Here is a 14,904-nt window from a genome sequence, read left to right as displayed (position 1 = left end):
TAGTCAGTTAATGTTGTAGATTCAATTAAAAAATGAAATAAAAAACAAATGAAATAATATTCAAATCCAACATGTTTTTTTTTTGTAAAAAATTCCAAGTTAGAAAATCACCAATGTTTAAAAATCTAAATAATCTTCACATGGTTCGATTTATACTTAATAAATAATAATTAATAAAATGCTTCTTTTATGTTACATATTATGAAGAAAATGTGTTCTTTCTAAACATGTAACTTCATTTTAACACAAAAAGGACGATAGATCTCGTCGATTAATCGTCTAATTGTTTTGCCATTGTTGTTAAAAGGATTCATATTCACGACAGCAGAAAGACACTGCAACATCTTGACATTTTGGAGTTTAATTATGAGTTTATTCCACCATTTTTTTCAGATAAATTCACCTTTTACTTAGTTTTCCATCACTTCAGAACCTTTACGTCGTTGTGGAACACACTGTGTACACGATGCAATACGAGGACCAGACTATACTTTCCATTCCGTTTATTTACAAAACCACCTTCGCCATGCGCAGGAGACGCTTACACAGTTTTACAGAGTTTGGAGGACATTTCATCTGCAGAGAACGCTCCAAAAAACACTTTAAATATAATGTCATTGACCCCGACGAGTATTTCACGTGTTATTGTCGATAAAACCCGCAATAAATAAATGTTTTTACGACTTTAAAACTTCGCTAAAATATCCGGACGCGTCACCGTCGACCTTCTTTGTCCAAAAGGTCTTTCGCTTCGTTGATTTTGGCGGCGATGAACGGAGATCCACCTGGAGCAGAAGAACAAACATTCAGACGAGCGTTACCGCGGCGACCTCCGGAGTTTGTGGAGTTGTTTAGAAGTGACACAGAGGAAGAAGAATTCAGTGGATTTAGTGATTTGGGGTAAAACTGATGCTTTGCTAAACTTGTTAGCATGTTCTTTATGCTATAGTTATCTGAATAACTGTTCATATGTTACGTTAACATACCAGACACTTACCACAGTTCTGTCTGTGCCTCATGTAGCTGAAGGTGTTAGCGTTAGCATACGTCATGTAGCTGAAGGTGTTAGCGTTAGCATACGTCATGTAGCTGAAGGTGTTAGCGTTAGCATACCTACCTCTATTCACCATGTTCTCTCATCTGTTATTATTTTAAACTGCATTTACAGATGAAAAGTCTGTTCTTGGTCTTGGATTTTATCAAATACATTTCCCATAAATTGCAACTTATATATGTTTTTTCTTCTCTATTATGCATTTTTTTTACTTATACTCTTACTATATTTTTGGGGCTGTATATCGAACAAAAAATACTTCTAAAATTGTCACTATCATTAGACATTACATTTAGGTCTATTTTTGGACAATATATTGAATTTAAAAAATGGTCACAATTATTGTAATTTTGGTTCTTACGTTGTGACCTGGATAATCGTGATTATTGATTAATTAAGACAATCTGGATATCTCTACATCATTAGACTCCAGAAGTCTTAAAACCTCGGTAACATTCCTCCAAACGGGGATTAAACCGAGCGTCGGCGAGCGCGGTATATTATCCGTCCCCCGGGTGTGCTGCTTTATCTCGTACCTTTGTCTGGATGGTTGAGGACCACGATCCTGCGATGGGCCTCTCTCACTTTGGCCTTGGTGCTGGTCGGGCTGTGAACACACACAACACAACACACACACACACACACACACACACAACACACACACACACACACACACACAACACAACAGACACACACACGCACACAACACACACACACACACACAACACAACAGACACACAACACAACAGACACACACACACACACACAACAGACACACAACACAACACAACACACACACACACACACAACACAACAGACACACAACACACACACACACACACAACAGACACACACACACAGAGACACACACAGACACACACACACAGACACACACACAGACACACACACAAAACACACACACACACACAACAGACACACAACACAACACAACACACACACACACACACAACACAACAGACACACAACACACACACACACACACAAAACACACACACACACACAACACACACACACACACACAAAACACACACACACACACACACAGACACACACACAGACACACAGGTGTCAGACAGAAAAAACAGCAGTGAGCTCGTGTTCCTGTCTGTCTGTCTGTCTGTCTGTGTGTGTGTGTGTGTGTGTGTGTGTGTGTGTGTCTGTGTGTGTGTGTCTGTGTGTCTGTGTGTCTCTCTGTCTCTCTCTGTCTCGCTCTGTCTGTGTCTGTCTGTTGTTTTACCCGATGCCCAGGATCAGACTGGCCTCTCGTTTGGTCATCGTCGGCTCGAATCCACCTTTGTAATACGCCGAGAACGCCTGGACACAGAGAAGACGCACGGTCGTCAAGGGAACGTCACCACAAACGCGCGGCGTCAAGGGAACGTCACCACAAACGCGCAGTCGTCAAGGGAACGTCACCGCGGTCTCAAGTTCAACCAGGCGTTTTATAGTTTTAACAGCAACAATCCAATACAATCTTTGTCGTTATGGCGACGAATAAAAAAAAGTATTAAAAAGAAACTAAACCTAAAGATAAGTATTTGACTTCAGCCTTTTAATCCATTTTCTCTATATTTAAAGACTAAATGTCATATTGATAACTATATGATTATTCAGGTCGTAATATATTTGTAAGAACCAAAAAATAAGTAATTTTTTAATTCAATAATAGTCCAAATATAGACCTAAATGTAAAGACCTTTTTTAATCCGTCTATTTTTGTCATATTTAATTACATTTTGTCTTTCAGGAAGTTTAATGTCAGAAACTGAAATAATAATTTTAGACACAAAAATAAGTAATTTCAACACATTCTAAACTTAAAAAACATAAACGTTGCAGTTTTTATCTGGTCGTTTATGTCACATTAACTTAAAAAAAATAATTATCATCTATTTTTACAGCGTGTATGAATATTAATGAAGGATTTTGCTCTTATTTGCTCAGAAAATAAATGAATAATTGAAAGATGTAAACAAAGTACTCACGAGCGACGGCATCTTCTGCACGCGCTCAGTGAACACTTGACCCAGAGGTTTCCAGAGGTGGAGCGCGTACCGTCCTGAGCGGCACAAAACACACGAGATGAAGATTGTCTGCAGCGAGAGAAGAAACAAACACAGGCAGAACAACCAACACACCTGCGAATCCTGCAGCAGCCACGCCCAGACCCACCGCGATCAGAGCGCCGCCCTGTGGACACAAGAGGCATCTCCTGTCATGACCTGCTGCAGCTGAAGAGTCTCAATACTTTACATTTCATGAACGTTTGTTTGAAGCTGTTTCTTTTTTTAAACCTGAATTTAAGTGTCACTGTGTCCACGACAGGAGCTCTGAGGCCCAAATACACTTCTGAAATACTTTTATACAGGAGTATTATGTCATGTTTCAGGTAGAGGGTCCTCCATACTCACTGTGGACCTCCACACTCACTGTGGACCTCCACACTCACTCACTGTGGACCCTCCACACTCACTCACTGTGGACCCTCCACACTCACTGTGGACCCTCCACACTCACTGTGGACCTCCACACTCACTCACTGTGGACCCTCCACACTCACTCACTGTGGACCCTCCACACTCACTGTGGACCTCCACACTCACTCACTGTGGACCCTCCACACTCACTCACTGTGGACCCTCCACACTCACTGTGGACACTCCACACTCACTGTGGACCCTCCACACTCACTGTGGACCTCCACACTCACTCACTGTGGACCCTCCACACTCACTCACTGTGGACCCTCCACACTCACTCACTGTGGACCTCCACACTCACTCACTGTGGACCCTCCACACTCACTGTGGACCTCCACACTCACTGTGGACCCTCCACACTCACTCACTGTGGACCCTCCACACTCACTCACTGTGGACCCTCCACACTCACTCACTGTGGACCTCCACACTCACTCACTGTGGACCCTCCACACTCACTGTGGACCTCCACACTCACTGTGGACCCTCCACACTCACTCACTGTGGACCTCCACACTCACTCACTGTGGACCCTCCACACTCACTGTGGACCTCCACACTCACTGTGGACCTCCACACTCACTGTGGACCTCCACACTCACTGTGGACCCTCCACACTCACTGTGGACCCTCCACACTCACTGTGGACCTCCACACTCACTGTGGACCTCCACACTCACTGTGGACCTCCACACTCACTGTGGACCTCCACACTCACTGTGGACCCTCCACACTCACTCACTGTGGACCTCCACACTCACTCACTGTGGACCTCCACACTCACTGTGGACCTCCACACTCACTGTGGACCCTCCACACTCACTGTGGACCCTCCACACTCACTGTGGACCTCCACACTCACTGTGGACCTCCACACTCACTGTGGACCCTCCACACTCACTGTGGACCTCCACACTCACTGTGGACCTCCACACTCACTGTGGACCTCCACACTCACTGTTGACCTCCACACTCACTCACTGTGGACCTCCACACTCACTCATTGTGGACCTCCACACTCACTCATTGTGGACCTCCACACTCACTGTTGACCTCCACACTCACTGTTGACCTCCACACTCACTCATTGTGGACCTCCACACTCACTCACTGTGGAGGACAAATGCACCAAGTAATTCATTTGGTCAGATGAATGTGACGCAGTGATGTTGAGAACATAAAAAGCGTGTAAATGTTTGTGACTGTGTAAATGTTTGTAACTGTGTAAATGTTTGTGACTGTGTAAATGTTTGTGACTGTGTAAATGTTTGTGACTGTGTAAATGTTTGTAACTGTGTAAATGTTTGTAACTGTGTAAATGTTTGTGACTGTGTAAATGTTTGTGACTGTGTAAGTGTTTGTAACTGTGTTGAATGTTTGTGACTGTGTAAATGTTTGTGACTGTGTAAATGTTTGTAACTGTGTAAATGTTTGTAACTGTGTAAATGTTTGTAACTGTGTAAATGTTTGTAACTGTGTAAATGTTTGTGACTGTGTAAGTGTTTGTAACTGTGTAAATGTTTGTGACTGTGTAAATGTTTGTGACTGTGTAAATGTTTGTAACTGTGTAAATGTTTGTGACTGTGTAAGTGTTTGTAACGGTGTAAATGTTTGTGACTGTGTAAGTGTTTGTAACTGTGTAAATGTTTGTAACTGTGTAAATGTTTGTAACGGTGTAAATGTTTGTGACTGTGTAAATGTTTGTGACTGTGTAAATGTTTGTAACTGTGTTGAATGTTTGCAACTGTGTAAATGTTTGTAACTGTGTAAATGTTTGTGACTGTGTAAATGTTTGTGACTGTGTAAATGTTTGTGACTGTGTAAGTGTTTGTAACTGTGTAAATGTTTGTAACTGTGTTGAATGTTTGCAACTGTGTAAATGTTTGTAACTGTGTAAATGTTTGTGACTGTGTAAATGTTTGTAACTGTGTAAATGTTTGTAACTGTGTAAATGTTTGTAACTGTGTAAATGTTTGTGACTGTGTAAATGTTTGTAACTGTGTAAATGTTTGTAACTGTGTAAATGTTTGTAACTGTGTAAATGTTTGTGACTGTGTAAATGTTTGTGACTGTGTAAATGTTTGTAACTGTGTAAATGTTTGTGACTGTGTAAATGTTTGTGACTGTGTAAATGTTTGTAACTGTGTAAATGTTTGTGACTGTGTAAATGTTTGTAACTGTGTAAATGTTTGTAACTGTAAATGTTTGTGACTGTGTAAATGTTTGTAACTGTGTAAATGTTTGTGACTGTGTAAATGTTTGTGACTGTGTAAGTGTTTGTAACTGTGTAAATGTTTGTGACTGTGTAAGTGTTTGTAACTGTGTAAATGTTTGTAACTGTGTAAATGTTTGTAACTGTGTAAATGTTTGTAACTGTGTAAATGTTTGTAACTGTGTAAATGTTTGTGACTGTGTAAATGTTTGTAACTGTGTAAATGTTTGTAACTGTGTAAATGTTTGTAACTGTGTAAATGTTTGTGACTGTGTAAATGTTTGTAACTGTGTAAATGTTTGTGACTGTGTTGAATGTGACGCAGTGTCACGCCGTCAGAGCCGTTATCTAAGTTTCACGTTATCTAACCTTGACGTCTACAAAAGAAAAAGTGACGGTGTATACATCATTAACCTGAAGAAGACCTGGGAGAAGCTTCTGCTTGCCGCCAGAGCCATTGTAAAAAACATTTATAAAAAGACAGATGTTGGACACATGAATAAACCACAGATGTTGGACACATGAATAAACCACAGATGTTGGACACATGAATAAACCACAGATGTTGGACACATGAATAAACCACAGATGTTGGACACATGAATAAACCACAGATGTTGGACACATAAATAAACCACAGATGTTGGACACATGAATAAACCACAGATGTTGGACACATGAATAAACCACAGATGTTGGACACATAAATAAACCACAGATGTTGGACACATGAATAAACCACAGATGTTGGACACGTCCTCTCTGTCTCACCAGTCTCCTGTCGATGTCCGCGTCGCTCCTGGAGCTGTTTTTAGGCGCATATTCCGCGTCTCGCATCAGATCTCCTCCGTCTCCGCGGGTCACGCCGGTGCTCGCCATGTTGCGTCAAGGTACCGGAAGTCACAGCGGACCCACTTCCGGTATCAACATGTAAACATCCGATGACGCTACCAGCGAATATTTTAAGATAAGATAAGATATTCCTTTATTGTCCCACATGGGGAAATTTCATTGGTGCAACGCAGGTAGATACAGAGGTAGATACAGAAGAAAAGATCACTTATAGGAAGTCTGAAAAACACTTTCAGTAGAAGATCTCCTATAAATAAATAAAAACTCCCATAGACAAATGAATAAATAAATACATAAATACCATTGCATGTGATCCCGACAGTAATTGCACATGAATATGTGTCACGACAGCACATAGATTGCACATGAATTTCACAGTAATTGCACATATGACAGAATTGCACATCAGTATTAGGTTAGGTCAGTATTGCGAGTGTTCAGGACTAACAGTTTTTGTTATAAAGTCTGACAGCAGCAGGAAGGAAAGACCTACGGAACCTTTCCTTCACACAGCGAGGGTGGATCAGTCTGTCACTGAAGCTGCTCTCCAGAGCGGACAGAGTGTCCTGCAGGGGGCGACACTCATGGTCCAGCATAGATGTGAGTTTAGCCAGGACCCTCCTGTCCCCCACCTCCTGCACCGAGTCCAGAGCACAGCCCAGGACGGAGCTGGACTTCTTGATGACTCTGTCCAGCCTCTTCCTCTCCCTCTCTGTGATGCTGCTGCTCCAGCAGGCCACACCTACAGGAGCTGATGCCACCACAGAGTCGTAGAAGGTCTTCAGGAGTGGCCCTGTCACTCCAAAAGACCTGAGTCTCCTCAGGAGGTAGAGCCGACTCTGGCTCTTCCTGTACAGTGCGTCTGTGTTATGAGTCCAGTCCAGTTTGTGGTTCAGATGAACACCCAGGTACTTGTATGAGTCCACTCTCTCAATGTCCCTTCCCTGATGTTCACTGGTGAGGGGGCAGTGGGGTGGCGTCTGCGGAAATCCACCACCATCTCCTTGGTCTTCCCCGCGTTGATGAGGAGGTGGTTCCGCTGACACCAGTCCACAAAGTCCTGCTCCAGTCCTCTGTACTCCGCATCGTCGTCGTCCGTGATGAGTCCGATGATGGCGGAGTCATCAGAGAACTTCTGCAGGACACAGCTGTCCGTGTCGTGTCTGAGGTCTGCAGTGTAGAGGGTGAAGAGAAAGGGCGCGAGGACAGTGCCCTGGGGCGCCCCCACACTGCAGGTCCGGATGTCAGACACACAGTCCCGGGCTCTCACAAACTGGGGTCGGTCTGTGAGGTAGTCCAGGATCCACTCTGCCAGGTCATACTCCACACCAGCCGTCTCCAGCTTGTCCCTCAGGAGCAGCGGCTGGATGGTGTTGAAGGCGCTGGAAAGATCGAAGAATATTACATGGATCTATTAGACATCGACAAGTCAAACGAGATTTTTGAAAACAATTTTAATCAAATAAATATTGAAATAAGGTGATAGATCATAGATAGATAGATCATATTTTTCTATGTCTATATTTAGATAATAATGTTGCTGTCTTTGGTGTATAAGTTCTTTTGTCATGTGCTTTAGAGTCTCTTGTCCAAACAAGATTTTCCAAATACAATTATATTTAGAAGTAGTCCAGATTATTCTGATTAATCGTTGTAATCCTAGTATTTATACAATATTATAGTCTACATATTATTTATAATGGTGTACTTTTTTAATACTTCAGTTTTTTAGTTTTTTTTTTTTCACCAACAGCTGTAAGTTAAATCAATTTCCAAAAAGTTTGATTATAACAAGTGCAAAGAATAACAAAAAACAGAAAAAGAAATAAACCAGATTATTGTTGATTCCAAGTGTAGCAGATAATTTATGAGACACAACTTTAAGATTAATTGAAATGACCATGATGATGTGAAAAAGAGGCTTAGTTTGTCTTCTTTTAGTTTTATTTATTTGCCATTTGACGTTTGAACAATTATAAAACACAAAAATCTCAAGGTGCATAGTTAAACATCAACTTTACTCTGCAAAGTAAATAGATTCCAAAGTTATTACGTTGCAGAATATATTTCACGGTTTATACCAGTGATAACGTTAGACTTTCCCCACTAGATGGCGACACTGTTGAGTTTAAAGCTCGGCCTCTTGAGAAACACTCTTTTAGTTTAGACATATAGAAAAGCCCCTTCTGTCTGAGCTGTTCCCCACATTGCACTGCTCACAATCCCGCAGCTGCGGCTTGTGCCCGTCAAATTGAGCCTTTTGTCGCGCGCAGGCTTCAGATCCACGGCGCGTATGTTTCCCTGAGTGTTTGTGTTTTTCCATTGTCCCGCTCCGACCGCGCGAGCCTGTCCAGGTGCACGCGCGGGGCCCTTGTGGACCCTCGACATGATGAGGTGCGCAGCGGTGAGGGCGCGGCGGGGACGCGGCGAGAGCGCAGTGTCGGGGCGCGGGGAGGCGCGGCGAGGACGCGGACGCGGCGCGGATGCGGAGCGGGGGTTCCATTGTGCTTTATAATTGGATTTGGCCCCGAGGACGTGAGATGAGGGCGCCTGAGAGGCCCCGTCATTACGTGTCAAGGAGACGCGAGTGCGGCCTGCGCGCGGCACCACGTGCTCACTTCGACCTGGGGGGAAAGACACTGAGAAGAGCCCGTGACAAGGACTGCTCTATTATTATTATTATTATTATTATTATTATTATTATTATTATTATTATTATTATTATTATTATTATTATTATTATTATCATCAATATTATTATCATCATTATTATTATTATTATTATTATTATTATTATTATTATTATTATTATTATTATTATCATCAATATTATTATCATCATTATTATTATTATTATGTTCATATAACTAATGTAAATAGAGTGTTTATTTTACCATTATTAGTAGTATTATTTTGTTTTATGCTAGGTGTTTTATTTTATTTTATCTTTAATTTTCCCCTCCATTCCTTATTAAGAGATGAGAGGTTTTGTCTATAGGAGTTTTTGTTTATAAGAGTTTTGTTTATAAGAGTTTTGTTTATAAGAGTTCTTCTATTAAGAGTGTTTTTAAACTTCCTATAAGTTATCTGTCCTTTTCCTCTGTATCTACCTGCATTGCAACAATGTAATTTCCCCATGTCTGGACAATAAAGGCACATCTTATCTTATCTTTTTATTATCAATATTGTCATAATCATCATCATCATCATTATTATTATCATCATTATTATTATTATTATTTCTATTATTATTACTACCCCCTCCTTGACTCGTTGAACTAAATGCAGTTAAGATAAATATATTTTGAATTTAGCTAAACATTAGAAAATGTTATCACGGAATAGCCATTTTTTTGTAATTGATGACATCACACTAGGAAATTTGGGCAAAAACTCAGCTAAAGTCAACATTTTTTTATTTGACAAATATGAGAGCGACTTTATTTTGTTGAATTAATGTTTAGAGGGTCAAAAAAGTTTTTTCTTTGTGTAAATTCTGCATAAACTTGAATGAGTGTCTTTGGTGGGATACTAAAACTTACATAATACAAAAAACCTATATAAAGAAATAGAGAACAATATATATATTTATTATTTCTCTCTCTCTCTCTCTCTCTCTCTCTCTCTCTATATATATATATATATATATATATATATATATATATACTTTTTTTTGTATAGTGCAATTTGTCTATTATTATATTATTATTTTCCCACAATATTATATAGCGGTAGAAGAGAAGAAGACGCACAGCTCACATGCAGACAGAGAAGAAGAGACAGTGAGGGGGAAGCTGAGGCTGCTGCTGCATCTCTGACTTAAATCACGGGAAATAGAACTAAATACACACAATGTCGTTCTTTCTCCGTCCAATTTGGCGTCATTAAAGCTCTTTCCCTGATCATGTCTGGTGCCCGTTTTCCCGTCTCTCGAAAAGGTGCATTAGCAGAAATAAGATACTTTTGTGGTGAAATGATTTTAATGTGCAACCTCGAGATGATGCGTTTAGAGCGAGCGCCGCGTCTCCATAACGACCAAAAGAGCGAAGATCAAAGACCGCGGGCCGCTCTTTGTGCCCGGTGCGTGTGTGTTTGTGTGGGTTGGGGTCCAGGAGAGGTCAGGTGTGTGTGTGTGTGTGTGTGTGTGCGGGTCGGGGTGCAGGAGAGGTCAGGTGTGTGTGTGCGGGTCGGGGTGCGGGAGAAGTCAGGTGTGTGGGTGTGTGTGTGTGCGGGTCGGGGTGCAGGAGAGGTCAGGTGTGTGTGTGTGTGCGGGTCGGGGTGCAGGAGAGGTCAGGTGTGTGTGTGTGTGCGGGTCGGGGTGCAGGAGAGGTCAGGTGTGTGTGTGTGTGCGGGTCGGGGTGCAGGAGAGGTCAGGTGTGTGTGTGTGTGTGCGGGTCGGGGTGCGGGAGAGGTCAGGTGTGTGTGTGTGTGCGGGTCGGGGTGCAGGAGAGGTCAGGTGTGTGTGTGTGTGCGGGTCGGGGTGCAGGAGAGGTCAGGTGTGTGTGTGTGTGCGGGTCGGGGTGCAGGAGAGGTCAGGTGTGTGTGTGTGTGTGTGTGTGCGGGTCGGGGTGCGGGAGAGGTCAGGTGTGTGTGTGTGTGCGGGTCGGGGTGCGGGAGAGGTCAGGTGTGTGTGTGTGTGCGGGTCGGGGTGCGGAGAGGTCATGTGTGTGTGTGTGTGTGTGTGTGTGCGGGTCGGGGTGCAGGAGAGGTCAGGTGTGTGTGTGTGTGCGGGTCGGGGTGCAGGAGAGGTCAGGTGTGTGTGTGTGTGCGGGTCGGGGTGCAGGAGAGGTCAGGTGTGTGTTTTTGTGCGGGTCGGGGTGCGGGAGAGGTCAGGTGTGTGTGTGTGTGCGGGTCGGGGTGCTGGAGAGGTCAGGTGTGTGTGTGTGTGCGGGTCGGGGTGCAGGAGAGGTCAGGTGTGTGTGTGTGTGTGTGTGTGCGGGTCGGGGTGCTGGAGAGGTCAGGTGTGTGTGTGTGTGCGGGTCGGGGTGCAGGAGAGGTCAGGTGTGTGTGTGTGTGTGTGTGTGCGGGTCGGGGTGCGGGAGAGGTCAGGTGTGTGTGTGTGTGCGGGTCGGGGTGCGGGAGAGGTCAGGTGTGTGTGTGTGTGCGGGTCGGGGTGCGGAGAGGTCATGTGTGTGTGTGTGTGTGTGTGTGTGTGCGGGTCGGGGTGCAGGAGAGGTCAGGTGTGTGTGTGTGTGCGGGTCGGGGTGCAGGAGAGGTCAGGTGTGTGTGTGTGTGCGGGTCGGGGTGCAGGAGAGGTCAGGTGTGTGTTTTTGTGCGGGTCGGGGTGCGGGAGAGGTCAGGTGTGTGTGTGTGTGCGGGTCGGGGTGCAGGAGAGGTCAGGTGTGTGTGTGTGTGTGTGCGGGTCGGGGTGCGGGAGATGTCAGGTGTGTGTGTGTGTGTGTGTGTGCGGGTCGGGGTGCAGGAGAGGTCAGGTGTGTGTGTGTGTGTGTGCGGGTCGGGGTGCAGGAGAGGTCAGGTGTGTGTGTGTGTGCGGGTCGGGGTGCAGGAGAGGTCAGGTGTGTGTTTTTGTGCGGGTCGGGGTGCGGGAGAGGTCAGGTGTGTGTGTGTGTGCGGGTCGGGGTGCGGGAGAGGTCAGGTGTGTGTGTGTGTGCGGGTCGGGGTGCAGGAGAGGTCAGGTGTGTGTGTGTGTGCGGGTCGGGGTGCAGGAGAGGTCAGGTGTGTGTGTGTGTGCGGGTCGGGGTGCGGGAGAGATCAGGTGTGTGTGTGTGTGTGTGTGCGGGTCGGGGTGCGGGAGAGGTCAGGTGTGTGTGTGTGTGCGGGTCGGGGTGCAGGAGAGGTCAGGTGTGTGTGTGTGTGCGGGTCGGGGTGCGGGAGAGATCAGGTGTGTGTGTGTGTGTGTGTGTGTGCGGGTCGGGGTGCAGGAGAGGTCAGGTGTGTGTGTGTGTGCGGGTCGGGGTGCGGGAGAGATCAGGTGTGTGTGTGTGTGTGTGTGCGGGTCGGGGTGCAGGAGAGGTCAGGTGTGTGTTTTTGTGCGGGTCGGGGTGCGGGAGAGGTCAGGTGTGTGTGTGTGTGCGGGTCGGGGTGCGGGAGAGGTCAGGTGTGTGTGTGTGTGCGGGTCGGGGTGCAGGAGAGGTCAGGTGTGTGTGTGTGTGCGGGTCGGGGTGCAGGAGAGGTCAGGTGTGTGTGTGTGTGCGGGTCGGGGTGCAGGAGAGATCAGGTGTGTGTGTGTGTGTGTGTGTGTGCGGGTCGGGGTGCGGGAGAGGTCAGGTGTGTGTGTGTGTGCGGGTCGGGGTGCGGGAGAGGTCAGGTGTGTGTGTGTGTGCGGGTCGGGGTGCGGGAGATGTCAGGTGTGTGTGTGTGTGTGTGTGCGGGTCGGGGTGCAGGAGAGGTCAGGTGTGTGTGTGTGTGCGGGTCGGGGTGCGGGAGAGGTCAGGTGTGTGTGTTTGTGCGGGTCGGGGTGCGGGAAAGGTCAGGTGTGTGTGTTTGTGCGGGTCGGGGCGCGGGAGAGTTCAGGTGTGTGTTTGTGTGTGTGTGTATGTGATTGTGTATGTGTGTGTGTGTGTGTGTGTGTGTGTGTATTTTTCTGTGTGTGTGTTTTAGTGGTCAGATGCACTTCTAGAGGGAACAGCCCGTATAAGACCACACACACACACACACACACACATACACACACACACACACACACACACACACACATACACACACACACACACACACACATACACACACACACACACACACACACACACACACACATACACACACACACACACACACACACACAGATGAAAGCCCACCTCGGCGCCCCCTGTGTTCTCAAAGCTCATCATCATTTAGTCATCATCATCGAGGAGGAGCCGCTCTGATCAAAATAAAGGAGCAAAGAGGGAGAATGGAGTGACCCCGAGTGACCCCCACACGCCGCTCAGATAATGGCGTGTCCACAAAGGATGTTTCAAGCTGTTGTTCCATACACACTTTTACAAAAGAAGAAGAAGCCTCTGACGAGAGAGAACAAACCCAGTTTATTTTGGGACATATATTTGAATGAACTTTAGATTATATTTTCCTTATTTATTATCCAGGTGTGTGCACGAGGGACCTGCAGAAAGGCACACAGTGTGAATAGTTTACTGTGTCTCTAAGGGAAAGAATATGCTATAACTCATTAAATGAAAAAATTTAAATGACAGAATTAAACATATTATAAGAATATACATGGCATTGGTATTAATAAAAAAAAAAGATAAATTGTTCATTCTCAAACTAATGAGCCGTTAGCTTTGCATAAAAATACTTACACATTTGAAAGAGAGAATAAAATAAAATTTACTTGCAACAGCTACAGCTACAAAAAGTATTTCTAATCCTACATCAAGATTCATGTTTACATTTTTAACCATATAAAGGTAAGGATATGCTGACTAAAGCCGTCTAGATTGAAAATACTTAGAAATAAAAGCATATTATTTGAGTCTATATTTTCCCGATAACGACAAATGGTCATTAAAATAGTCAAAGTATCAATAATCTCAATAATAGCATTTTATTTGACCAGATTTGACGGACCACAATTGAACCCGGCGGAACCTTTGTGCGCGCGCCTTGTTCCCGCCGGACGACATTTCCGCGGGAGCACGAGCAATGACATAATGGTAAACAGAGAAAGGTGAGTCTCCTTCTTGTCGTTCGCGCGCCGGGTCGCGGGGGCTCGCGGGCCACATTGCGGCGGCGGGTGATTCCTCCGCGTCACCCGCGCTCGCGTCGGCCCGCGTCGCGGCGTCTGCGCGTGTTTTTGCGGTGACATTGTCCAAGGATGCGCGGGATGCTGATGCTAGCGGCTCGTGATGACTCCAGCGGCGGCGGGCGGAGGAGGAGGAAGGCGGAGGAGGAAGGCGGAGGAGAGGCCGCGCTGTCCCCGCTCACCGGTGTCATCCACGCACACGGGGTCTGACACGAGCCCGAAAACCGCATCGGATTAAACGCAAAAGTGACGCGTGACGACGGCGGGACGCGGTGTTTCTTCTGCTTTCACCGCGTTAAAGTGTGAATACAGTGATGAGGCTGTGGCCATCGTGTCTCCATCAGGACTAATACATATAAATAAATAAATAATACATACATATGACTGAATATGATTAGCAATATAATCATGTTCAACTCTTAAGGTTTAAGGGTAAATAAAAAGTAATTAAATTAAATAAAAGTAGCTTATTCTAAAGAGCGCAATTAGCCTAAAAAAAGTGTATTATTTCATTGTTGGATCAAGGAATGTATATAAGGACTAAACCTGGGTCAAATCCAGTCTTCATCAGGGCTAAACT

At 45.1% G+C, this 14,904-nt stretch overlaps 1 protein-coding gene across 1 annotated transcript; it reads right to left on the bottom strand.

The window, feature by feature from the left end:
• Window positions 1-372: 372 nt before the first annotated feature.
• Window positions 373-6,693, bottom strand: dnajc15 (DnaJ (Hsp40) homolog, subfamily C, member 15). Its single transcript, XM_072444089.1, has 6 exons — window positions 6,539-6,693; window positions 3,214-3,265; window positions 3,061-3,134; window positions 2,313-2,389; window positions 1,591-1,661; window positions 373-785 (listed from the first exon to the last, which is right to left on the bottom strand). The coding sequence occupies exons 1-6, from the start codon at window positions 6,644-6,646 to the stop codon at window positions 715-717; spliced, it is 453 nt and encodes a 150-aa protein (XP_072300190.1). The 5' UTR covers window positions 6,647-6,693; the 3' UTR covers window positions 373-714.
• Between the last annotated feature and the right edge of the window lie 8,211 nt (window positions 6,694-14,904).

This window comes from Eucyclogobius newberryi, unplaced genomic scaffold, assembly GCF_026437365.1.
Source record: "Eucyclogobius newberryi isolate DKJ021-1_F unplaced genomic scaffold, fEucNew1.0.hap1 SCAF_14, whole genome shotgun sequence".
Lineage (NCBI taxonomy): Eukaryota > Metazoa > Chordata > Actinopteri > Gobiiformes > Gobiidae > Eucyclogobius > Eucyclogobius newberryi.
The sequence above is the reverse complement of the archived record's forward strand: the minus strand, read 5'-3'. Positions and strand labels throughout refer to the sequence as shown.